Source organism: Camelus dromedarius, chromosome 25 (assembly GCF_036321535.1).
Source record: "Camelus dromedarius isolate mCamDro1 chromosome 25, mCamDro1.pat, whole genome shotgun sequence".
NCBI lineage: Eukaryota > Metazoa > Chordata > Mammalia > Artiodactyla > Camelidae > Camelus > Camelus dromedarius.
In genome coordinates, this window is record NC_087460.1 from 10439960 (window position 1) to 10467629 (window position 27670).

The window sequence follows — 27670 nt, forward strand, 5'->3', positions numbered from 1 at the left end:
AAAGGACCCCAATGTATGGAAGTGGTGGTGGTGACGGCAGCAGGCAATTGAAGCAGCGGAAGGAAGAATGTCTCGCAGGTTTTTCTCTGGTAATACGAGCGTGCGGATCATTGCATTTTGCTCTCGTCTAAGTTAAGGATACCTGCTTTGTCCTCTATTACAATGGCTTGCCCTTGTAATCTGAGACTAAAGAGATCCTTACTTATTTGGCCACTGACCTGGACCCAGCATCCTCTGGACTTTTGGGTATTTTGGACCAGTGAACCGACAGTTAGACACAGATTGCCCTTCTGACTTTTTGTTTGTTTTCCTATCATCTTATGGAAGTAAGTTATAAAATATCAAAGACAAGGAACATCCCAATTTTATTATCCCACCCATACCCTCAAGTCTATGCTGACCGCCTCTTGTGCCTGATTCTGCTGTACTAGGGATCCCCTATTCTTCCTGGCTTTGCTGCTTCAAATAAATCTCTTCATGGTTGAAAGAAGGAGCTCCCAAGTGGATTGCATTTAGGAAAAATATGATCACTCTTATTTCCAATTTTCACCTCTAAAGATGGCATTAATTCTGAAATGTTTGGAATTTTTGCTCAGGGGTAGATTACTTCTAGTTTTGGGCTAGAACATAATAATGAGTGATGATGATGGTGACAATCATAATGACAGTACAGTGGTTAAGATCTAGTCAGAAAACCTATGTTTAAATCTCATTATTTAGTTGTGTGACCTTGGACAAGTTAAGTAACCTCTTTACTTTTATTTAAAATCTGCAAAATGGAGGTTAATAGAACCCATGTTGGAGGGTGTTGTGGAACTTAACTGGGCAATGAAAACCTGATACATCTTAAGTGCTATGTGTTAGCTGTTACTAGAAGCTATTGTCGGAGGGGTATATGATAATGTTACACGTTGCAAATGGACTGTTTTATGTAGATTTAAAGTCTTTTGCCGAAGCAGGGTTAAAAAAGATTCAGAGAATCTATTCTCTGCATGCTTCTCACCCCCATTTTTCTTCATATTGTGTCCACTAAATTTGGTGTCGTTAACGAAACCACCTTGCCAATAAAGCCAAAATACTCTGCAATCAGCGCTGTGATGCCAATTTCATGAGTATTCAGTTCCTCAGCCCAGAATCCCGATTGTGTAAAAAGTGCAATGAATTCCAATTCTCTTTCGATTGCAACGATCTGAACCAAACACGAAACCTAGTTGATCCAAGATGATTTGGGCTTTACAATTTTGTGCATTACGTGATCTGCACGCTCAAAACAGGGGTATCTTTGAACTGAACATATTTTCCCTTTCAGAAAACAGAATTCTTTTAATTAAAAACATTTTTAAAAATTTCAGTATGTGTAATTGTTAACACCTGCTATGTGTTGCCAACAGATGTTTCTAACTTACCTAAGGGAACTGCTATAATTATTCTATAAGCTTAGTGAAATGGCAGTTACCAAGGTAGTTGGGAAACTTTGGTGGGTGACTTTGTATGCAGTATTTGGCATTTCTTTTCATCTCATCCCTGATGGCTGCCAGTCCCCACGCACTCTCCCTAAGCTGGCCCACCAAAGGCAAAAAATGTTCTTTTTGGGGGAATACTAAAATGTTTTAAAACTGGTCATGCGTATTTTAGTCTTTGTGAAAAGTTCCTGAAATTATGTGTATTCTAAAACCTGCAAGATTTACTTTTAAGTGTTTTAGCAGCTAATCCTTATAATGTTCAACATGGAAGTCTTCCGTCTTGATTATAATATGCTCTTAATTTTTTTGTTGTTGTTTTTATTTGCTTTGTTTTTTATTGAAGTGACACAATTACAATGTGTCAGTTTCTGGTGTACAGCACAATGTCCCAGTCATGCATATACATACATATATTCGTTTTCATTAAATTTTATTACAAGATATTGAATATAGTTTACTGTGCTATACAGAAGAAAAGTTTTTTTTAAAAAAATCTATATACATAGTGGCTAAAAAATATGGAATGCTTCACGAATTTGCATGTCATCCTTGAGCAGGGGCCGTGCTAATCTCTCCATCATCCCAATTTTAGTGTTATGTGCTGCTGAGGCGAGCACTTCCATCTTGATTATAAATGTAAAAAATATACCTTTTAGAGAGATAATAGCCTTCCAAATGCCTGGCTTCAAAAGACACTACAGCAAAAATGAGAGTTCAAAAAAATTTTTTCTGACCATTTATAAGGTTTGATAAGCAGCAGACTTTCAGAATTCTTCATTTATGATACTAATCACACAATTACCTACAGGCACGTGTTAAATATGACACTGGTTTCAGCCAAATAATGGGCCACTTGCAAACAATGAATAAAAGGAGGCAGCTCCATTTATAACGGCTGTTTCAACAGAGCGCTGTTGTAATCATAGCGATCTGAGGGTGACTCATTAATTAATTGATGTCCTTTTTTATTATGTGCTATTGAGTTAATGAGTAATTTGTGTGAGATAATTCTCTGAACACATTGATTACTTGAGATATTTTCTGGGGCTTTCATACCGATGATTTGCTGAATAGGTAGAGGACGGCATTCGCTTTTGTGTGTTCATCATTTGTAGGTTTGGGATGAGTACAAACCAGCGAAGAGCTTCTTTAGAGTTAGGTGATGTCTAAAGTTTCCTAAGGCTGCCCGAGAGGAGGCTGAATGCTTGGGGCGAGGCCTGTCACATGGTAGATACTCCATATAATGTCAACTGAAATCATGGCTGTATTAAAGCTTTGCTTTCCATTATCTTCAATTGTATTAAAATCACATCCAGGAAATATCTAGAATGGCATTTTTTTTAAAAAAGTAATAATCAAAAAGCTTTTGCTAAAATTGTATTCTGTGCTAATGGCCTATTACAATAAACATGCAGATTGTTTTTGCAACTTACTGAAGTGAACACGAAACATGTTGGCCTGTATCACTTGTATGAAATTGTTAAGTGACTATCCAGGGAGTGGTTTGCCTCAAGTGACAGTTAAAAGGAAACCACTTGTATATGGTATGTTTTACTACAGATGGAATTTTCAGCCTCCTGCTTCCGTGAAGGCACTAGATCCCATCCTGGAAAAGGTAGGATTTAGTTGAGTTTTTTGTTTTAATTCATTACACAGGAAAAAGGAAATTTGAAATTTAGTCTGACAACAGCAACCCAGTTGCTTTCAGAAAGATCACTTAAAATTTATATGAATGTACACGAACCCAGCAATTGCTACCTTCATTTTTGAGAGTTTTATTTTTTCCCACAAAAATAAATGGCAGTCAAATACCTAGTTCAGAGATCTTCAATATAACATTCGGAGAAAGCATGTGAGGTCCTTGGTGAGGTCCTTGGTGCTGGTCACGATTTACCTTTTGAAAGTAAATGTCCTTACACACTTTTTTCCTCTTTCACGGACTGAACGTACGCTTTCTAGATACCATCTTAGGTTGTGCCAATTAAACGCAATCAAACAATGTAATACCCCTTTTATTAAAAACATAAATCCGAATATATAAAAAAAAAAAGAATGAAAGAATCCAGCAGATATTTATTAAGGAAGATGAAAGTAAAATTACAAACACAGGTCAGTTTTTCAACTCAGCCAGCACTCTGGTGGCGCGGAGACGCCTGGTCCTGCATCACAGGCCGCCTATGGGAGATGCACGTTAGGAAGGGGGCTTTTGCTGCTTGACGAATCAAAGCTCCATCCCAGGTGTCCTACGGGAGGCTTCAGATAACAAGCTAAGTGATGTCAGGGCTACACAACACAAAGAGGAAAGTTGACAACAATTCAGGGACTTTGAGTAGTCAAGACAATTAGCTTAGTATTTCAGGTCAAAAATGCTACTATTTAGGGGGTAATTAGCTATCAAACGGTCTATTTCTGTCTTGTTTCACCATTTCATGGAGATTAAAGATAATCTAAGGAGATTAAGGCCTTAATCTTTAACCCAGGTGAGTAATTTTGTTTGTAGCAAAAAGCATAAGAATTAATTCCCAAAGGATTAGTCCAAACGAAAAGGCAGTAAAAACCTTGTTCGGTCTTTGGGTGTCAGGGATAACTGAACACCTTCAAGAAGCTGAGGGAAGTTTGTTTCAGAGTTTACAAGTATTTTGACATATCAATAAACATATGTGAAGCCGTTTAAATCTAAAAAAGATCATTTGCAAAAGATACTGACAATGAAAACTTTCCATCCACATGAATTTCAAACAACTCAATGGGGACGAGCAGGGCTGGGTTATGAAAACCGCTTCTCACATCTCTTCTATCCTCTTCGCATTTGTTCTGTTTTGTGTTTTTGGTTTTGATGATGCAAGTCTTTTCATGAAACAAATGTAAGGCTCTGAGGTTAAAACAACAGTTATTTCGTGGGCCCCAAGCTGCTATTTTTGAAAAGCGTTTTTGGCTGTATCTCAAATGTGGGGGACATGTGACTTAAACACCCTTAATCATGACGCATTTGTAAAAGTACGTATCATTCACTTCTCACAGAACCATTTTCTTAAAAAATGAGAGGCAAGATTCAGGTTCACATGCATGTTCAGAGTAAAGCTTTGAAGACAACTCAAATTCACACCAGCGTTATTTTCAGCTTAATATTTTAGCCCCAAACCAAGAATTCAGGTATCACATTTAATTTTCAGCTGCAATGCATATATTGGCAGGACAAAGTATATAGGCAAATAACACTGGGAAATACTGTTTCCTCTACAAGTGATCAAAGAAAAAAAAACAATGAAAGAAAAGCTACACCACGAAAATTTGCTCTAGTTAAAAATACGCTTCATTGTGCCCGCGTGGAATTAGATTTGTTGAAAAGCAGTTCGAGTACAGGCAGCGGAAGCAAAGAAGCCAAGTGTGTGCAACCCAGAAAAAGGGAACATAGTCTCATTTTTATTTCCTTAATTGTCACTTAAGTAATCAGTCTCCACAATTTTTGTCTCTAGAAAGCTTTCTTCTTTATCAGCTATCACGGAGGTAAGGGAATAATTTTTCACCTTTGACAAAAAGGGAACGACAGATTTCAGCCTAAGTCATTCTGGGTGGCTAATGACTTAGAGGAAGGAACGAGAGTAAGACACATCAAACTTTTCAAGTGTTCACTTTTGAACATTAAAAGAAGTGGCAGATAAATACAGAAAAATATATAATCACCAATTCTCAGCTTTTTATCAATCCCTTTGTTTCTCTTCTTCTAGACAACTATGTGCGACTATGTGAGCACTAGGTTGCTCTGATCAAAATGAACTTCACTTCTCAGATCGCATCAGAGCTGCAACGTCCACGATCATGGTTTCAGGAGATGTGCACTCAAAACCTTTTAGTGCCAGAAACGTAACAAGCCATCAAGTTATTAAACCCTTAGCTCTTATGGAGAAATCTGGGCAACATCTGGACAAGAAATTTATCATTTTAAAATTAATTATCTCATAATTGCGGTAACACTTCTTCTTCTTCTTTTTTTTAAAGTAACCCTTTGGAAAAATTTTACATAATACCCAAAGGCACTAGTTCACATCAGGGGTGAATGGCTGAAAGAAACAAAACAAAGCCATTGACTAGGTAAAGAGCACAGAAAAGGATAAGAGGACAACTGTTAAGCTTTAAGGTTATTCTAAAAATGGCACTTTTCACGTTGGTAAAAAACGAAAGTGCTTTAAGATGAAATTTTTATGCATTTTTTTAAAGCTGATCTTTAACCCCCTGAAAATAGGGGGTTATAATGAGAACACCGATAGACTAAATCATTGTGGCAATAAGAGTAGATGTTGCTAAAAAGCTTTGTGTGTCTTTATTTTTCAGTATTTTTTTTTAATGTGGATCGACTTGCTTTATCTATATGTGTATCATTAGTGAGATTTGCTCTTCAATTTTTTACTAGAAAGTTACAGCTCATTTAAAATAGCTGGTCGATACAGAAAGCATAAATATACAGTAAGCTGAAACACTGATTGTACTAAATGCAACAATACAAAGAAGCAAACAGAACACAAATGGTAACACAATAAAACTGTATTACATTTGTGCTTCAAATATTACAATACATTATATACAATAGTCCAAAATAAACATCTCATGCCAAGTGACACAAAAAACGAATAGCAAGCAAAAAAATCCAGCAATATGTACATTACTTTTTTTTCTTTAATAATAAACATTCAACTCTGAACTGGGGCAATTTCACTACATACAGATGCAGTCCGCCTTTTATTCCAAATAACCATCCTGCTTTCCTATATCTACGCTATTCAGTTGGTTCCCGTGTCAATCCTTATATACACGTGGAGCAAAAAAGATAAAAGAATGTAGTGCTTTGTATTCTTAATGGGGTGATGTTGATAGATCAGCGAACCTGGGGTGCATAACCTTCTTTCATTAAACCTTCCTCGTAGTCCGTCTGGCAAAGGATCATGTTATTCTTTAGGAAAAATTTGTCGCCAACACAAAATCTGAAAACATTTTAAAAAATAAAATAAAAGGCATTAAGACCATCTCACTCAGATCTATAGGTTAGAAGATTTCTTCTCCTAATCGTCATTTCATATGGTAATTCCCTGAATTTGAAAGCTCGGCTTAGAAAGTTGCCCTTATTGTCAAAATGAAACCATTCAGGTCATGCAATGAAACACTGGACACAAAATTTGAATTCCTACCTTCCTGCATAAAAATCACAGGAACACTGAGGAAAACACCTTGGGGCAGCAAAGGTGATTTTTTTTGTTTACCACGTTAGAAAGAAAAAAGAACTGATCAATATTTACACTTATTAAAATAGAAGAAAGAATGATAATGATATTTCACAGCAGTGATTATGGAAGCTTTTATCACTGCCCATTTATCCACTTTACAAAAAAAAGGAAAAGGCATTAAAATGAATCGAATGATTAGATAATGGCCCATTTTATTTATTTATTTATTTATTTATTTGGGGGGGGGATGTGATTGCGTTACCTTATTTATTTTTTGGAGGAGGTAGTGGGGCTTGAACCCAGGGCCTCAAGCATGCTAGGCAGGTGCTCTACCACTTTGAGCTATACCCACCCCCTCCCCTGAAAATAGCCCATTTTAAAGCTTCTCATTTAAAGCTTCCTTTTTCTCTGTGTTATTAAAAAGTGATTAAATTCTAGTAATTTGGAAGTGATTGTTCTGAAGTGAAAGTTGTTTTAGCATCGGACTGGAATGTTGGGCCACAGTCCTTTGTTTGTGGTAAGTTCACCAACTATGAAATAGTAACTGTATTTCTTTGAGCACTGGCAATTAAACCAAAGGGAGTAACCTGATGAACTTCTTAATATTGATGTGATAAATAAACTAGTTTCCAGTAGCTAATTATGTATTTTATTCTATAAAGCACTGTTTAATGGGCAAGATAGTAATGTTTTTAATAAGTGCTCTTTTTGTATAATTTCCCAGTGGTGACACTTTGGACACAATTAAGGTCAGAAATAAATGCTTGTGCTGTTTCCGGTACATTTAACAATAAAGTAACTCTGGGGAGATCTGTATATATTTTAATTGTAACAATTTAACCTTCAAACAGCAGTGTCTGGTAGAGTTGATCCAGTAAAACTACTTGTAATTATACAAGCTGATCTCACTGACCTTTGATAGTGGTCTCTCTTGATCAGCTGGTCAATTTCAAATGATGTTCGAGCAGAAATCTTAGTGGATAGATTAAATTGTGTAGTGAAAGCCACCCTTTAATGTTTTGTGAAGTTGAAGGTTTAAATGAGGAGCAGTTGGACTGATTTACATTTGCAAAGATTGGAATGCTAGACAAACAGCGAACCTATTTATTTTCCAACTGGGTAGTGTTGGAAATTTATCCTTATTCTAGCTAAGCAGATAGAGGGGAAAATAGTGTAATAAAAAAAGTATATTGAAAAGAATTAGCTTTCCTCTTAAAGGAAGATTGGTCTGTTTATTTGTGGAATTTACTTTTTTTCCCCAGGATTACTGCCTGCTGATGATGTTGATTGAAAGTACAGACTATGCGCTGATCTTGAAATCCTGGCGTTGTTTGTGGTCAAGGCTATTGGATACAATGAACATTCAAGTTTGGACTTTTAAGTAGCTCTTCTTTTTATCAGTGGCAAACTTATAAACTTTAAACATTGTGCTTAAAAACTGGTGTTTGAATAAACTAATTTTTGTAGATTATCCTGATCATTAAAATATGCTGTATAAAGGAAGTATTTCTTTTGTTGGGCAGTTCTAAGTACCAAATTAGATACTTACATTTTATGAGATTCTATAAAATAGGATATATATTTGATTACCATTCAAATTTTTCAGCTTATATTACCATTGAAATTAGTTTGAACTAATAAGCTAATAATAAAATATCACAAACAAAAACAAAAACAATAAAATACTCTTGTGTTCCAGCTGTTGTTACAGAATCTTTTTTCCCTAAAAACCAACTAAAGGGAAGTACTTTTTCAATTCCATATTGTCTCAAATATTGCTTTAATTTTTTTTTTTAACAAACTCCCAAATTCTATTTGCTGTCAAATAAAAACTTTTTTTTTGGTCATGTCATGTCCTTCTTACTTGCAGGGGCCTTGAAATTTAGATAATTTTTATTTGTAGACTAATAAATTCAGGATCATTATGTTGAACCAAGAGCCTAGGGATTTCGTGTTGAGCCCTGTGGCTATCACCTACCCAATGTAAAAGAAAAGGGGCATTTCATACTTTCTCTGAGTCAGTTCTCTGTGGGTAAGATACAACAGCTGCATCACTGGATGGGAGGGATGTTAAAATGAGAAGTAGTTGAAAGGCAGAGAGACATCTGCAATGAATAGGGTTCAAATCCCAACCTTTCACTTATGATACTGAAATTAAACTTCAAGATTTTTTTTTTATCTTTAATATCAGTATCCTTTGTAAGTCGGTGGTAAAGATGAGAAGTATGTAAAGCCTGCCCTCAATGTTTGGAACGTAGATAATTAAAACAGCCACATTTTATAAAGTACTTACCATGCGCTAAGGCTAAGCATGTGCATGCAGTGATTGCATTTATTTCTCACATCCAACTGAGAAAGTAAATATTAACATCGTCTTTTTCAGATGAAAAGCCTAAGTCTTCTTACCAGAACTGTAAAAAACCTGCCCAAGGTTCCATAGCTAGAATGTGTATGACAGAGGAAGCAAAAGGACCCTGGTCTCTTTGGGTCCAAGATCCATGCTTTTACCTGGAGATAGTAAGAGCATGAGGCTCTGAAGTTACACAGGTTTTTAAAATTTTACTATAACTCCTTTACATGACTTTTAAAAGATCTATCATTCAATGAGATGTTGGTGATATAAATGAAATTCATTTAAAATATTCCTGAAATATTTTGTCACTAATATGTTGTCAACTGGATAAAGTATGTTTTACCTGCATATCAATTTATACTTAAAGGTCAAGATGGAACAGAGGTTAGGAATGTCACACATGTACAACTTAAACAAAACAGCCTGGAAAGCTGTGGTTAAGAGCAGATTATGACTGCTTTGCAATGAGGATTGAAACCTCCTTTAAATTGTTCTATATATAAACACGAAGAAATCAGAGAAACAGTAATGCAGATCTCACCCACCCAACAAAATAATCTATAACTGACTTTGTAAGAAAGGCTAATTTCCATTACCATATAACCAGGTCCTGATGAGGCTGAGCATTTGCAGAAAAATACTATAAAAATAGTGATAGCCAGAGGATACTGTATGTATGTATATTGACAGGTCAAGCTAAAATTCTTGAAAATAAACTGATAATCTTCCTTATAATCTAATCCTAATGGCTCGTGCGATATAGTCAGTTCAATTAATTTTACCTTCATTAAAAAAATACATTAAGGAATAAAAGATGCCCAGTCAGATTATTAAGCCATCTGATCTTAATGTTTTAGAGTTAATCACAGATTTAATTTCTAGATATTTTGGAGGGATACTAGTTGAATTCTTATGGTCTCAGATACTTGAAAAGTACAGAAAATAAGTATAATTAATAAATCATCCCAACAAAACACGGGGCTTAGAGTAGTTTTGAGAAGGTTATCAAAAGCCTCATAAGGAAGCTTCCATTGTGACACCCTTTCTAAGAACGAAAATGTTACCTTAGTCATCTAATTTTCCTCAGGTTAGTTACGCCCAATTATAATTAATTTCCATTTCCACAGCACTTGAGAAAGAGAGGAGATCCAGTTCATATTTTCAAAGTCTCTACTGTCCTATTTAGCATCCTCAGTTCCTAAAAGATGGAGATTCTGATACTGCACTTTGTTTTCAGTAACAGGTGCATGTTGTATACTCATTGCACATTTATGAACAAATTTACTATCTTTTTCCAATGACAGCGGGTTGTCATCATACACTGCATTCCCTACAGTCTCTTCTGTACCAAGCTGCACTACCCACACCCCAAATCCTGCTATCAATTATTTAACATCTACCTTAAACTCCATGGTTTATATCCACCGGGTCAAAAAATAAAACACCCGCCCTGAAGCAGGCCAGGGCCCTCAGACTGGCTCTGAGCCCAGAAACTAAAACCAGACTACCTGGGTTCAAATCTTGAGTCTATCTTTTTCTATCTGTGTAATCTTGGGCAAGTTATTTAAATTTTCTGTAGTTCAGTTTCCTCATCTATAAAATAAGGCTAATAATAGTACTGACTTATGGATCATTTTGAGTAGTAAATGAGTTAGCACATGTAAAACAGAACAATGCCTGGTGTGTGACCAGCCCTATGTAAGAATTTGCTATCGTTGCTTGCTAACAACAATTTTGTCATCTTTGCTTAGCTGTTCCGTGGGCAGGGATATGTCTCCCTTTTTTCCATCTACCTAAATTCTAAAAATTCTTTTTTTTTTTTAGAGAGTATAGGTGTAGGGGAGTAAAAAATGCAGACTATTAGGTATAAAATAAGCTACAAGGATACACCGTACGACACAGAGAATACAGCCAATATTTTACATTAACTATAAATGGAATATAACCTTTAAAAACTGTGAATCACTCTACTGTTCACCTGTAACTTACCTAATGTGTACAGCAACTGTATGTCACTAAACTAAAAAATATAAATAAGTAAATAATTAGTAAAACCTTTAGTTTCCATTTCCTCCATCAATATTCCCTGACCCCATCAACGCATCCTGATCTTTCCCAAAGCACGTATTTATCGGTGCATCATTCACTTTGGCATTTCAAATTTTCTCATGAATGTGTAACAGGTTTCCTCCTTCGAACAGCAGTGCTAAGGGAAATGACGAGTTGTATTTCTTCAGAACCCTTTGAAATACCACCATAACTTGTACTACCACTTGCAGTAGGTGGTCCACAAATGATGGCTAAGATAGACTTGTTTCAGAGTGGGTGGGCAGAGCTCAGTGGTAGAGCGCATGCTTAGCAGGCACAAGGTCCTGGGTTCAATCCCTAGTACCTCCATTAAAAAGACTTAGCTCAGAACGGAATAGTTTTAAATTACAAAGGTGTTTTTGATGAATAATTTAAATTAGTATTCACGTTGACTTCACTTCACCGACTTCCTAACTACGATTTCCTCGCTCCAAACCCTACTGCTCCTCGTCCGTCCGAGACTCCCCCTCTAATCTCCGAGCACACCGAGCCACTTTTCATTTCCGGGACACAGTTCATGTGTTCACACCTCTGTGTCTTGCCTGCTGCTCCATCTTGTCTGGAAAACCCTTTCCTCACTGCTCCCAGGCCTCCTCATCTCCTCTGCCCCCACCAGACCCACCTCCTACATCCCAGCCAGTCTGGGAGAGTCTTTCTTTAAAACCCTGCACATCTACCCTTTGAAGCTTCTGTAAGACTTCAAGGACGGACCTCTCTTCCCTCCTTATAGATCTGTTTAGCATCAATTGCACTCTTCTGTGAATCTTTGATATCCTGTCTCTCTCATAGCTCCGAATATCCCTAAGAGAGAAATCAGATTTTATTTACCTATTTCCACAGAGCCTAGCACACTGCTTTTATTCTTGAATGTTACACAGATCTACATATTTGAGGCAATTTCATTACAAACAAGCATTTTTGTTTCTTTTATAATACCATCATTTAGCTTTATAGCATTTTCTAAGGATGGGGGGCTTACTCATTTGTAAGAAATCAACCTATCACTCGGAATTTTCCAATGCTGAATGAGATTCAAGTTATCATACGAGATGCTCAAAATATCTTTCTCTGGCCCTTTTAAAACAGATAAACTTTTAGACTTTTAATTCAGGATTCACATTTTTAGCCATACTCTTCTAAAAAGGACAGAGAAGATTCACTAATCCTGAAAGTTCATTGTTACTACTATCTTTCTTAAACATTCGGAAATGCTTTAGATCTTAGTGATATTTTGATTGAAAAGACAGGGGAGGTGGGTATAGCTCAGTGGTAGAGCGCATGCCTAGCATGCATAAGATCCTGGGTTCAATCCCCAGTGCATTCATTAAAAATAAAATAAAATTTTAAAAGTTAAGATGAAATGACTTGTTAAATAAAATTTGTAAGAACGTACACCACCACAATTTGAGATGTCAAGGAAGTTCGCTTAAGGGAAAATGCCCCCAAAATCACCTCTCTTGCTTTGTGTTCATTTGAAGAGGCACACTCACCAGGACAGCGATCTGTCCTGAGGGCACAGGCTCCCTGGCCGGGTGGCTTCACGGGGGAGATTTCCCAAGAAACATCAAAGTAAGAGGAGAATCTCCATATTGAAAACCTTCTGGATTCAGAGCAACAAAATTTGTCCGCTTTGCTTGACTGATGAAGATTAGCTGACTCCTTGCATGAAAGAAGTTTGTCTTGTAGGGACGAAGTGACAAGACAATAACTAAGTGCTAATTGTGCATAACCAGCACTAAAGATACGCAGTCCCATTACGGCAGGTAATGAATGAAGCGAACACAGAAATATATTAGGTACTTTAATAATGATACTAGGCCAGTATTTTGCAGCAATAAGAATGTGAACAGTTTTAGAGTCAAAATTTAGGAGTGTTTGTCTTACTTGACTGAGTTCCACTGAGGAGATAGACTTAATTGTGAATGCAACTTTTTATTTCAATGGTGAAATAAAATTGATATACGATTTGTAAATAGCATTAACAACCTACAGTTACTTTGCATCATAATAGAATTTAGGCTGGGTTTAGCACTTGAAGGATGCTTTAATTTTCTGTGTGGAACATGGATAAAATAGGTAAGCCTGCCCTAACAGAAAAATGGACAAAAGGGATAAACAGGCAGTTCCTTAACAGAAGAAACATCCAAGGGCCACTAGTAATCAGATAAATGCTAATTTAAAATGATAATGAGATGCCATCTTTCCTCCCTCAGGGTGACAAGGATTTCTTTTAAACTAATAATTCCCAGTGTTAGACCTTATGTGAGGCAAGGCAGTATTTCTACATTTCTGGTGTGAGAATGATTGGTATAACTTTTCTGGAGAGCATTTTGGCAATACACAGTGTCAGCCTTTATAAATTGTTATACGCTTTGTCCAATTATTTAGGCTCCTGTGGATTTATCCTGACCAAGATTTCAGTATTTGTTTACAAAGTCTGTATTATACTGATCATACTGATAACATAAAAATTTGAAGGGAAAAATCTACACATCTGACGATAGAAGACTGATTTAAGAAAATATGAAGCTTTATCCATAAACTGAACACAAGAAAGCTTAAAATATCATAAAAGAATTTTCAAAGGTAGGTGAGAAGTCCAAGTATGAGGATTCTTCCCTGTTACTTTCCTTTAAGCTGCTTAATTGTGGGTAAAAATACAAGGTATATGTTATATATCATTTGCCATATATGCATAGAAAAAGATGTGGCTAGCTACACACCAAAATATTAAAATATTTTCTTTTAGAGTAGTGAGACACGGGACAATGTTACTCTTTATTCCCTTCTATTTTCTAAGTTTTCCACTAGAAATATGTAAACTTTTATAAGTAGAAAAGCAATAAATGTTATTATTGCATAAAGATAACTGTATTATTAGTAAGTGCTATTAGTGGGTCATTGTGATAAGTGAACGAAAGTATCCTAACTTTACTGCTAATACACCTTTAAAACATACACATGGATGTACACATGCATATAAATGTGTTGTGTAAGGATGTGTGGATATTTGTGTTTCGTAACCACATCCTTACAATACACAACACGTGCACTGGCCAGTTTATTTTTGGCTGAGCATCATCACAGACTGAAGCAACCTGCTTTGATTCCAAGCATCTATTGGGAAGTTGCAAGATGCTGCGAGAAGACTTCTTGAAGTATTTCCTGGGTAAATTACATATTGTCAAGTATATCGGGCCACATTCTGAACAACCACATCTAGCAGGAGACGTTATCAAGGCATCTGGTGTCAAAACCAAGTTAGTGAAATATAATACGATAAAAGTAAATTATAAATATCAAGGTAAAAGAACTAATTTCTGAGAACCTACTGTGTTCCTGATACTTATACAATTTGTTCTTTTAATTTTCAAAATCGCAAGATAGGCGTTAGTGGTCTCTCCATTTTAAGGACGTGGAAACCAAACTTGGAGAAATGAAGTACCAGACCCAAGACCACACAGGAAACATACGATGGGGCTGGAATTTCAATCCATTTCTTCCTGTAAACATCATATTATTTCTATGACTCTGCGTACCTCTTAAGAAGATACTGCATTGAACAGTAAAACAGGGACAATTACAGTAACTGAGAACTCAACAAAACTAATATTTACTGCTGTTCAGGTGTTTTCACACCTGCATTGAATTGATTTTTCGTTAAAATCCATCAAGTGTAGTAATTTTTGAAATGTATTTTTAATGATATTCTAATGTCCTCTGAACTTACCCTGTAAAACAGGTATCATAGTACATAGCTTCCGCCAGAAATAAAAGTTGTAATTTTCAATAAGGAAGAACAGAATGAAGTCACAAGACTGTGAGATGCAAGAGTTCTCTGACCTTGACTACTCCAGCTCCCGCATGTTACAAAGGAGACAACTGAGGTCCAGAGAACCGAAACGGCTGGGTCATACTCACACATCTTGTTAGGGGGAGTCTAGACTAGAACTTACGTTGCTAGATTCCCTGCGCAATGCTCTTTCCATTCTCCAAGGCTGCCTCCCTGATGCTGACAATTGTTTAATTATTAGCTGCATCCAACTTTGATTCCAAAGAGATTTGGAGCGACTTTAAAAGTACATATACAACCAAAGTTAAAAATTCAAATAAGAAATCAAGAGACAGGGCAACTATAAATACGAAAAATAAGACGAATACACACTACCTGCCACAAATTCCTGTATATTTTCCTCAGTGCAAATTTGGTTGCTCACAGAAGCAACTAAACATAAAGCTATTTTAAACCTACTTTGTAAAAGACCAGAAAAACTCTCAGGCAAAGAGTGACCAAGAAGATGGAAGGTTTATAGACATGTTTGCATTCCTATCACATCCTGTTAACATGATGGGAGTTCTTTGGGGTAGAAGAGTCCTCTCAAGACGAAGGAGAAACCTCAGTGATTTGTTTTTGGCTCTGAATGAATGGTTGCAGAACACGAAAATGCTGACACGAACTGCTTTTAGTCCAGTGTACCAGTATAATTCCCACCTATTAAAGAAATGGCCAGGAAAGAGGGGTTTACCCATTTGTTGAAGCTGGAATCTGCTTACCTCTGATTACAAAGCTGACATGCGAAGCAGTCGAGGTGGTAAACATTGTCCTTGGCTCGCATCACCATCTCAAAGGCAGGGATGAGCTTACTACACGCGGCACAGTTTCCTGTTACACCGAAGAGCCTAGAACAATAAACATTTTTTTCAAACTCTTCCAGGGAAATCTGACTTGGCGACTAGAGAAGATGCCAATAACACCCCGTAAAGCTATCGATACACAGTGCCTGACGGTGTCCGCAAGTGCGTTTTATCCTAGGTGTGTACATAAACATTCCTCGGTGATACGTACTTGGTTGACCTTTCTTGATAAAAATCGCATTGTGTTGGAGAAGAAAAGGAAAAGACAAATACACGAGGAAGCTTACATCACTGCACCACAAACAGAAGTCAACAGGGGTGAATTCACACCCAAAATCTTCTACTTGTTAGAATATAAAATAGAGAAGCAAAATAACTCTGAGATCAACGCCACAGTCAACATTTTCCTTGGCAAAGAAACCCGTTTGAATGACTCACTACCTTTTGATACTTCGTTACTAAAAGCTTTGCCATTATTAAAAGAACATTTACGTACAAGCCATTTAAATAGTCAAAAAACATTAGCAGTACATGCCCCTCATGGCCCTATACCATAGTTGTACTGTGATTATGTGATTCACACAGCACATTAAAGTAAATGAAGCTGTAAACTACATGTAGGTAGACCAGGAGTTGAAATATAATATACTGTAAGAGCCACTGGAATTGTCTGGGAAAAAAAGATATTAAAAAAAAAATCCTATTTCTGTAGATTCCTGAAAATAGTTATTGTAATGGCCTAAAAAATAGTACAAAATAAGATGTCTCTCTAGTTTCATAACAGAAGGAAATAAAATATTTTATTCATTTGCACTGGCAATGTTTAAACCAAGTCTCTTTCAAGTTGTTAGTGGTGGTGAAGTTTTTATAAATAATATTCTGCGCATACAAGTTAATGCACTTTTTAACTAGGAAGCAAACTAGATGAAAAACACCACATCTGCCAGTTTCTTTTTTCTCCAGCATCAGGCTGACAGGAGAAAAAAATATAATGGCTCTCATGGGAAAGACCAAATTAAAAGCAGTTCTAAACTAATGAATTCAAAGGTGCGATGGAGAAAACTCATTTTCGTTATAAAAATGTACTTTAAAAAAATCTTAGCCTTTCATTTTACTGAGTTTAAGGATTACGTTCAAAAGTGCTGAAGTTCCTCTTCTTACTACTTCCTGTCTGCTCAGAAGGCAGGTCTTTGCTGAAGGCGTGCCTATTCATTTTCAAGTTTATGGTTATTTCCTCTTACCAGGCTAATGACCACTGTCGGGCAGCGTTGGGAGAACAGCTTCTAAGTGTCTGGCAAAACGTGTAGTAAATGTTTATGCTTGTGTTTTGGTTAGACGGTCTCTGAAAGAACAGAAGCGCCTTGAGGGTAGAGACCACAGATGCTTTTTGAGCAGTTTGCTAGCATAATCTGTCCTCTTGATAAATGTAAGCAAGGCTTATTTATATACAATAAGACTAAATTCAAAATTGTCCAACGCTTATTTTTCTGAATGACTTTTTCAAATGTTTTAATAGGCTTATCTTAACGAAAATATCTCTAATAACCTTTGTGCTCTCAGTTTACAGTTCCTACTCTGGGAAATAATTTTTCTTTAAAAAGAACTTCATTGACAATGTAGTATCTCCCATTTCCTACTGCATCATTAAAAATGAAATCACCAATGAAAGCTTTCATCCTCTTTTGTCAGCAGAATTTCCTCATGCCTTCTAACACTGCACATTTACTTTTCCGCATCCTCCACATGATCAGGACTCACATCACTTACGCGTGCCATTTGTTTCTTCTCTTTTTCTGTTATTATTTTGGAGAAATGAGGAAATCTTAAAAGTTCTATATTCTGCAAATATAGATGCACTTGTGGATATAAAATATGGTTAGTATGAGAGAAAGCAGTTTTTAAGAGCGACTCAGTTGGCTCAGACCTAATAAACACACACACACACACACACACACACACACACACACACACACACACACACACACACACACACAATGCCATTTTGAAATTCTGGACATAGTTTCCCCCAATTTCAATTGCTCTCGCTAGCTGAGCATTTATCAGCTACCTGATTAGAATTTGTTTCCACACAAACCATTGATCATCAGCCTATTACTAGGCAAATGACAGTTAATTACCCACTACATTAACCACTGGGACCTGAGACCTGCTTCTGCTGCCATCAGTCAACATGATAAATGTGGCAAGTTCAGTAATGCATGGCCAGCCCTGAGCTGCCTGCTATCCTGCGAACAACCCTCAATCTCACTTCCAGGCCCAGGAAAATCTATGGCAATCTGCATAATTACAAGCTCTGGGTTAATAACAGACAAATGATTTGTTGCATCTAAACAAAGTCCTTGGAATGGTCCCGGTCTCTGGTGGCTGCCCGTACAGCACGCTGCCACTAGTGCACTTTCCACTACAATGTGCACCAAACAGTCCTCTGACGTTACAGCCTTCCAATTTGTTGCCCTCCAATTTATGGATTCTGCATATGTGATTTTTAATCATTAAAGGACTCTTGAAGCAATATTATCTTAATTATTCTCTGCTGTAACCAGGGAATTAGGCTTCAGATAAAATTTTCTTCTTCCACGCAGTTTCCCTGCCTCACTGGAGGCTCCATCAGTTTCCATCTACACCTGGACTCTGAAATCCTAATGATGAATTATTGCCCCTTTTCCTAAGAGGGCGAACCTTACAAGGGAACATTTTACTGAACTGTCAGCTCCCAGACTGAGTGCGGAGATGCGGAAATCTGATCTAATTTATTGCAAAACGATGCATTTGTTAGACTTTTTCCTCAGTTTTGTCCAAGGATCAAGAGATCATTCTATAGCCACGTTCACGGTCTCCTTTTTCTCAGTGGAACAAACCCAAGAGTCTCTGGGGGAGGAAGCAAAGTACTATTTTACAAAACAGGGTTTTCAAAATATGTAACGGCATCCTTCGGTTTTCAAACATGACATTTGGAGTCTCAGGCAAAAGGAATTTTCAAATATATCAATTAAGCTGAAAGCATGCATAGTCCTCATTTGCAAGATTTTTTTCAGATATGTCTGAGAAATACTCAGGAATAGTCTCTTAATCATCTAATTCGTTTAGACTAGTCACAGTCTGAGAAATCCTCGTAACCCCTTCCTCTCCGCTCCTCACTCCCAGACTCATTTCTAAGGATGTTAAAACGGGTCCACTTTCCCATCTAAGCTAGAGATCTCTGTCATCTCTTGTTTAGAGTGCTTCTGCGATCTTAGTAAGCAGTACCCTGAGACAGACAAAATTTTATTTAAAGAAATCATTTTGAAATTTTGATCTAAAATTAATCATAGAGTACCAGCTCATAAATTTACAGGAAGGGGCAAAAAAAAAAAGGTCATTGATCCATTTTGTTCATCTTGAGATGTCTTACAGATTATTAAAGCATGGCAGGGGTTAATTTGCCAATTCATGGGCTGGACCATTCTCTATCATTTATGCTTATAAGCCTTTATATAGGCTTTAAACAATATGACCTTTATCTTGTTTCTGACACATTATCCAAAGTAAACCTCCAATATAAAAGGCGACAACCATCATCTATACAGAATCAATGCATCTTACTGTTTGTAGGAATCCCAAAGGATGCTTCTCTCCCTTTTCCATTCCATTTTCTTTTTCACTACCTGCTATTGACAATCTAAACACAGACACGAAGATAAAAACCAAACAGACAACTTTCGGATGGGTAAGAACTCAGCCTATCTGTATGCTGCATAACACCTCCCACACTGCAGTGAGCGTGCATAGAGAAATACTAAATAATTCTTGTGTATGGGCGCCATAGCAAGAACCAAGACAATACACTTTTTATGTATTTTAAAGGTACCCAGAAAATTTTGCATTTTTACTAAGTGTTCAACAGTTTCTGCAATATAGTCATCCGTCAAGCGAATTCTGTATGGGTTAGTATACACCCATTACTAAAGTTCCTGGGGGTCGGGGGAGAGAAGAACTCAAGACATATAATCATTTAACAGAGCAATAATGAATATGGTTTACTACAGGCATTAGGGGGAAAATGAGTGTTCATTGTATTAGTGTCTTTTATTTCACAGCACCAGATGTTTCTATAGATTTTTTACCAGGTCAGTGGCTCAAGTCACTAAATCAAATTCCCCCAAGCCAATGGAAAGCATAGTATTTGACTCAAATTAATTTATTATTTGGGGAAAAATGCATAAATAAATATCACTGCAGTCAACCTTAATTTTGAACAAAGATCAAGGAATTCTTCTAGGATTCAAATCCTCATTTAGTGACTTGAATACACATGAATTTAATTAATGGTAAATTTTTTTTTTTTTTAAATACCAAGGATAAGACTTACTTTAGTTATCATCATATGTTTAAAAAAAAAAAAACTCTCCCTCTACAGAATAACTACAGGAGAACAGAGAAAGGAAAGTTTAGTTTTCTAAGGATATGAAATTGTAATCAATTGAAAGGATCTTTAACTTTTGACTGCTGAATGGGGCAGTTTTATTGAATCTGTTATGTGGGAAGGAATGGAACATTTTCAGATTGAGAAGGGCAATTGCTTTTTTGTCTATTACAAATGTATTTCTCATCTCTTTTTCTATTTCACTCTTTAAAACTAAGGAATGTAGTGATAGAAAATGAAAACACTTTAAACATTCAATTCTTCTGTTTTAAACGGAAAAGCTCACCCATTACAAGGCCTATTGTTCTGTCTCCTGTTGGGTCTTAGCACTGCACTCCAGCCATAGAGATGGAGATAACGGGGGAGTTAGAAGGAAGAAAAAAAGGAAACCCGAAACATTTGAAAACGTACAAAGGAAAATATAAAACATTTTTAACATTTGTTTGAACTATGTTTCTAAATGTTACACAGTTAGACTATTTAGCACATATTTTTAGAATTCATTTGTGCACATAGATGATTTTAAATTTTTTTAAAGTTACACTTGGAAAAAAGCTTGAAAATTGACCATATTTTAAAGGAGCCTTACAGATTATTCCTTTCGTAATTAAGCACTTTGATGTTATGACACTAACCCTAGTTTATTAAGTTCAGCCTTAGTACATGATAGTTTTTATTAACTATATAGGTCATGCAACAGAACATGAACATAAAAGCCAAATAGATACATAAAAGCCATTTGCTGAAAGTAATGTTTAATGTATATTAATATATGCATGTATAGTATATATGTATATTCTGTGTCTGTTACATATATTCACATATATGTGTATATTCCCTATGTAAGATTTTTATATGATAAGATTTCTCTATGTATCTATATTCAGAGATGTATACAAATAGATATATACAGAGAATACACACGTGTGCTTCCTAGGTAGGCAGATATTACATTGAAAACAAAGGAAAGAAAGGGAAAAATTAAGTAAAACTTACTAAGTGCCTAACTACAATTTCAATAACAAACTACCCAAGGCCCTCGTGGTATAGTTGTGTATATGTTAAAATACATCCCAGAGACAACTTACAGTACAGACAGAAAGCTCAGGCTCAGTGAACCCTTGCTAATGAAAGTGGATGAGACACACTGCGATGAACACGGCTGGGCACTAGTGAGGACAGCACCAGGGCAGAATGAATGAGAGGCGTGCTCTGCAGTCAAGACAGGGTGGCTGTGCCGCAGAGCCAGGGGAGAGACGTCATCTGAAGCAGGACGTGAATGATGGGTACCACGTCAGAAGGTAGAGAGCTGGTGGGAACTGAAAGGCGGGGACCTCAGGCGGAAGTGAGAGGGCAAGCAGGAGCCCGGGGATGGTCAAGGTCAGAGTTATACTTAAGGAGAGTTTTGAGAAGGGTAAATAAGAGAGAGGTCTCATAGGCTGAGGCTAGACTGAGGAGGAAGAGAAGCCTGAACATCCTGGATGGGTGACTCTGGCCTGACTGATGGAGGCTTCATGTTCGGGGCAGCGGTATTTTGAGAGGATGCTCAGCATGGATCCCTCACCCATGCTCTGGCAAAGCTCCACTCTCCCTTGAATCAGACAGAGTCGCCCCAGGCAGCGTGAGGGTGGGTGTTCAATCCAACCCAGAGGGCGAATTCCTACACACCTGCCAACCCCCAGTTGGATTTGAGTATCAGCTCGTAATCCAACCCATTCAAACAACATGGTGGGGATGATAAAATTAGAAGTAAAAAGTTATCCCTGAACAGGACAGGAGAAAATTTAACATTTTAGTTTGGGGAATTCTTATGATCTATATACTTAGCACTACATTGGGTACAACAGAAAAATAAAAAAGGAATGCTGAAGGCGAAGGAGATTTTGGTGGAAGGCACTGTCACCCATCTCTCTGGGTGCTGCACTTTTAGGGAAAGGAAAGGCTAAGGAAGCGTTCTAGGAGGACTGCATTCCCCACTAACACTGTATTTGCAGAAGAGCCAAGTCAAGCTCCATGAATGACTGGCTAGGTGTCCCTGCCCTAAACAATCACAGAATCTGCTCCAGTCTGGAGACTGATTCAAAACGGGTTGCTCCGGAACTTAGATAGTCCAGGAAAAACAAAACAAAACATCAAGAACCTCCGTACCTTGAGTACAGACTTTCAGTTTCACCACAGAGCTGGTGCCTTCTTCACCTCCAATCAAGCTGCTCGCTAAGCTATGGTTTCACTCACTCTGTGCAGCTACGCTGACCAGCACGGTAACCGCTAGACACAGGTGGCTACTGACCCCCTGGTAGGGGACTGGTCTATATCGAGATGTGCTCTAAGTGTGGCATACACACCAAATTTCAAGGTTCAGAGTAGAAAAAGTAACATATTTCATGAATAATTTTTGAAATATTGATTATACATGCCCCAAATGATAATCTTTTGAATTCATTTGGTTAAAGAGAATATGTTTTTAAAATTAATTTCACCTTTACAAAACTTTCCTTTTAATGGGGCTACTAGAAAAATTAAAATTACTACGTGGATCATGTTACGTTTCTATTGGACAGTCCTGGTCTATAGCCTCAGATTTCCTTGTACCCATGGGTATCACAAGGGTTAAAACAGTTAAACAAATGGAGATTTAGAATTTTCTAATCGAAACTCATCCTAGAAATCTCTGCCAGTGTTCTGTGCTTATAGATTGAAAAAAAATAAAGGCCAGAGTTTTTTGTTTTTTTTTTTTGTGAGGGAGGTAATTAGGTTTTTAATTATTTTTGATGGAGGTACTGGGGACCGAACGCAGGACCCTGTGCATCCGAGGCACATACTCTTACCACTGAGCTATACCCTCCCCCTTATTTTTTTGAACTAAAGTTGATGTATAACATTGTGTTAGTTTCAGGTATACAGCAAAGTCATTCCATTTTATACATATTTATTTTTTTCAGATTCTTTTGCATTATAGGTTATTACACAACCTTGAACACAGTTCCCCGTGCTAGACAGTAAATCCTTGTTGTAGGCCAGAACTATTTTATGCCGACTTAAAATTACGTATGTTCATGGTGTGAATCATTATAGCACACCCATATCTGACATAAAAGAAAATGTCCCACTGATTTTTCCAGTTTTAGGCTTATTCAGTTTTAACTTCTCTCTAAACTTACTATTTTCTGCTCCATGAAGGCAGCAACAGAATAACATGTAAAGAAAAGTAAGCTGACAGCATGTGTTGCCTCCCATCCCGGCTCTGCTCTGAAGGGCAGGGGACGCCCCCATGTCTACATACAGAAGCTTATGTCATTGTTCAGCATCAGGGCCAGCATGATCATCTGACCCTCCTCATCCAGATCTGGTTCTTTTCTTATTACACTTTGCTGTTTTCTTCTGTAAAAACGTGGCAGGAAGGGGTTGCACTGGACAAACGTCTCTAGGTCGCGGACCTGACAGATGGCTGATCTACTTAGAATCAGCATCTCTTTCCACACCTGACTCCGTTAAGAGTTGCAAACAGTGTTTAAACACTATACTTTCACTTTCAACAAATAACTGTCAATTTCTCCTCATGCCCATTTCCCAAAGCCTTATGAGCAGGTGTTTCTGCTATTCATGTTCCTCGCAGCAACCTACTGGGAGAAGCGACTCGGAGAAAAGTAAAATTGAATATTTTTCTTTCAACGGTTGATGAGGATAATACTTCCTGGCAAATATGGCAATTGTACCAACATTTCATAGAATCATAAAATCTTAGTCCTCCGAAGAATCTTCTGTAGCTAGAGCAAAAGAAATGTGTCAAGGTTGCTATTTATTGTGATATTTAAAAGACAAGGTTTTTCAAAGTGTTAGATGTATTTATGGAAGAGGCTGGAATAATCAGAGGAAGAAACAGCAAGGAAGAGTAAAATAAAGGCTAACATATAGGAGCTAGAAGAGGTTGATATTTCAACAAATCATTACAGCTTCTCTGCTCTAATTTTCAGTTTTTAATGAAGGGGAGGACAAATCAGTCACAATCATATGAGCATAGAAATCTATGACTATTTTTACGGATATTGTGGGTAATTTAATTACTATATATCTCTCCCTTGATATAACTGGGGAAGCTGCTGGTAGATCAAAATAAATTATGCACTGGTTTTAGCCACAGTATAATAAATGCTAATTGAAATATGCTATATACAATTTTATAGTAAAGACTGTAAATAATTTTTTTAAGTGATAATCTGTTCTATCATGGTTTTTCAAAAAGTTTTGTCTACCTTAAATTGTATAGGACTTTCAAGATGGAAACTTTTTAAGTAAGCAATATTTTCCTAAAACACAGTAAAGAAGCCTTTTGATATCTTTACAGACTTCATAAGAGGCCCATAACTACCTTCTCTTTCTCTTTTGTATACTTTTCTTTTCATATACCATATATTAAAGAGAACAAAAGAGTAAGTGGAGAGGTATCTTACTTGAAAATAGTATTTTTACCCACTTCTTAACTAATGAACTTGAAGTACTGTAATGTCTCAACAGAAAGAAAAAAGTAAAGAGGAGAAAAAAAGTATTTGCAGGGAGGTGACAAAGGTCATTTTGCAAACATTTATTTGAGGACTAACCACGGGAAAGACCTTCTCTTCGATCTTTTTCAAATAAGCCACTTAATATTTTCATGTGTCAATTTCACCATATCTCCAAGTGTCACTCACTCATTCACTCAGGCACTGACCAAGACTCACTGAAGCTCCACTGGGAAACACTGACTGCATGACGACAGTGCAATCGGAGCTGCAACGCAGAAGGCATTCACTCTGATGCAAAGTGCATCTTTCATATCCAGAGATTATGAGTTAGTGACAGTAATTGCTCGATTGTTTATAAAGGGTAAACAAATCACATAACGTAGAATAGGTAATGCATTTCTTTATTCTTGCAACTAGCCAGTAAAATTTCAGACAAACATTTCTTCTAGGATTAATTATGACTTACTTCAAAGAAAAAGTGCTTTACAGGAGAATAGTGACAACCTAAGAGCCTATATTACCCACAATTTAGTTTCAAATTTTATGTAAATCCTTTACCCTACTTCTTTGAAGAAACAACTTAACTACAACATTTTCTTTTAAAGTAAACAGCAGGATTTGGGACACTGTAACTGATTTTACAAGTTAACTTTACCAAAGAAAAGAGGTGGAGAAATGTTATCACATTCACCCTTGTTTTTAACTGAGGATATTTTGTTATAGAGACAGCAGTGTATACCTTAACTCCAAATTCCATTAACAGAATCACCAAAGATTCATGGAATATAATTCATTTGTTCTCTTTAAAAAAAAAATTATTTTCTGCAAAGCAAATTCAACATCTGACATCATTTACTGCTTTAGGATTTTAATGGACAATTGTCCTCAATTCTTAGAAGAAAGTGCTCTCAAAACTATCATTAAATGAAAAATCATAGATGGGTTAATTATCTGTAACAGCAAAGATAGTCCTACGTCAGTTTGTCCAGGACAATCCAGTGTACAAATCTGTGGCCCAATCTAATTCTCAGCAGTACTCTTATCAAAAGTGTCCTGGGCTGAATAGAAAATTATAGGGCAACTGTGGTAAAACCAAAGATCAATTAGAATTCAGAGGTTTCAAACTTTCTGTTCCTCAGTCCCTTGTTTGACCCAAATAGACAGGTTGAACTACATGCCCTTCAAGGGCTTTTGTATAATTTTCAAATTCTGTGATTTTTTATTCTAGTTGAAGTGTAGCTGGATGATTCAGGTAAAAGCTAATTTGGAGAATTTGACTTTTAGTTGTCAGACTAATTTGTCATGCTCTCTTAAAACCCAGTTAAAAGGGAAGATATACAACTTTTATTCAACACGAGTTAACATTTTTAAAAATACATATATGTATGCTATATATATTCAAATTGAACTTTTAATTTGAGAATCTTTTAAAGGATTTTTGAATTGCCTTAAAGTAGTATTTAGAAGAATTATAAAAATCAAGCCATGGAAACAATTACTTGTAGGATCAGACAAGTTCCTTTTTGGAAAACAAGACATCAATAAAGACAGAAGAAAAACAAAACAATTTTGGGGAAGGAAGAGGTATAATTCTTGACTATTAATTAGTCCAAGCTTGATGCTTTCCATAATAAACTAGCACAACGTTCAATACAGTATTACAGAGGAGAAATATGAAAGTTGAATTTTTGTGCAGTAAAACTATACAAAAAGAATTGCAAGCAAACCTGCAGATTATATTATTATATAAGAACAGACAACATCAGTCATATATATAAATGATGTTTTCAGCAGCATAGTTTTAAAAACATTTTCCTTTGTAAAATATGATTTCCCCAGCACTGAGTTTATGTAAAGACTTCATTTTTGGAATGTGCATGTATCTTCTTTATAAAAGACAGAGCTACAGAGGTACTTCCTTTGTGTGTCACATTTAGGACTTATTATTTGAAGTACTTCTTGGGAATTGCTATGCCACAGTGTCCAGAATTTTAACTATTCCTTAAACACTTCTAAAGCTGGATGTCAAACTCTTCATAAATAGAGAGTGTACTGGGGTGTATAATAGCAACATATAACCCACTTCCAATTTATAAAGTACACTGAGTTCAGTTATACCTAGAACCATGCATATATTAGGAACCCTATAAAGCTCTGCTCAGTGTCAGTAAAGTGAATATTTTTGTAAGAAATCTAGGCAAACCAGTTTGGGAAAACCTGTTCATGGAATATATGTTAGAATAATTTACTCTAAAAATATTACATTAAGGCAGAGTCTGCTAAAAATATTTAAAATGGAATCATCTAAATATTCTAACAATGTGGTAATGCCAAGTGGATAGGCAAGTGGGTTATTAAAATAGGAAATTACAAATATGAAACCTACAGTGACTGAAAGTAGAGATGTTGTCAAAGTAGTGACTACAATTCTCAAAGTACATTTCTATGCCTTTATTATGCATTTTCTTATCCATTATAGGAAGGAAAAAATTATGCTTAAAAATCACTTGAAATTTTAATTTTTTTCTATTAAAGTTGGGAAGAGTTAAATCATAGATAAGGAAAAAATATACTAATGACAAATATTTCAACGTTGATTCATAAATGCCTATTACATAAACCTTCTATTAACATATATTTGTAATATCTGGGGTTAAGTGAGAAATTACTGAATAAGGCACGCACGATTTAAAATCATGCGTGAATAAAATCAGACATAGTAGAAATAAAGATTTTGAACTCGGATATAATGAATATAGAGAAATGAGGTACTGAAATCATTTGACAGGGGATGTTAACTGGTAACCAGAGGCCCTGAAAAGACAACTTCAAAGATATTTGAAGGTGTGCATGCAGGTCCTTCTACGCGCTTGTGTGTCCACATGTATAAATAAAGTACTAACCTACTAGTTATCTCTTTTTACTCTCAGCCTGTCAAAAAAACCTGTCAGCTGCAAAAGCGATAAGGGGGCAGTTTAAACAAGATA

General features: G+C 36.4%; 1 protein-coding gene and 2 non-coding genes across 7 annotated transcripts in view; all 3 read right to left on the reverse strand.

Moving 5' to 3' along the window:
• Positions 1-1975: 1975 nt before the first annotated feature.
• On the reverse strand, positions 1976-2080 carry LOC116150405 (U6 spliceosomal RNA). The gene has a single exon (XR_004134168.1). It is a non-coding gene; the product is annotated as a U6 spliceosomal RNA (small nuclear RNA).
• A 1436-nt stretch (positions 2081-3516) lies between these two features.
• Positions 3517-27670, reverse strand: part of LMO3 (LIM domain only 3) — a 58663-nt gene continuing 34509 nt past the window's right edge. For all 5 annotated transcript variants that reach the window (XM_010988857.3, XM_031444035.2, XM_010988854.3 and 2 more), the window contains 2 exons: positions 15678-15803; positions 3517-6442 (listed from right to left, as the gene is read on the reverse strand). In XM_010988857.3, coding sequence (XP_010987159.1) covers positions 6337-6442; positions 15678-15803 — 232 coding nt within the window. In that variant the 3' untranslated portion in view covers positions 3517-6336. The remainder of the gene's footprint in view (positions 6443-15677; positions 15804-27670) is intronic.
• Positions 22954-23027, reverse strand: TRNAP-CGG (transfer RNA proline (anticodon CGG)). The gene has a single exon. It is a non-coding gene; the product is annotated as a tRNA-Pro (tRNA).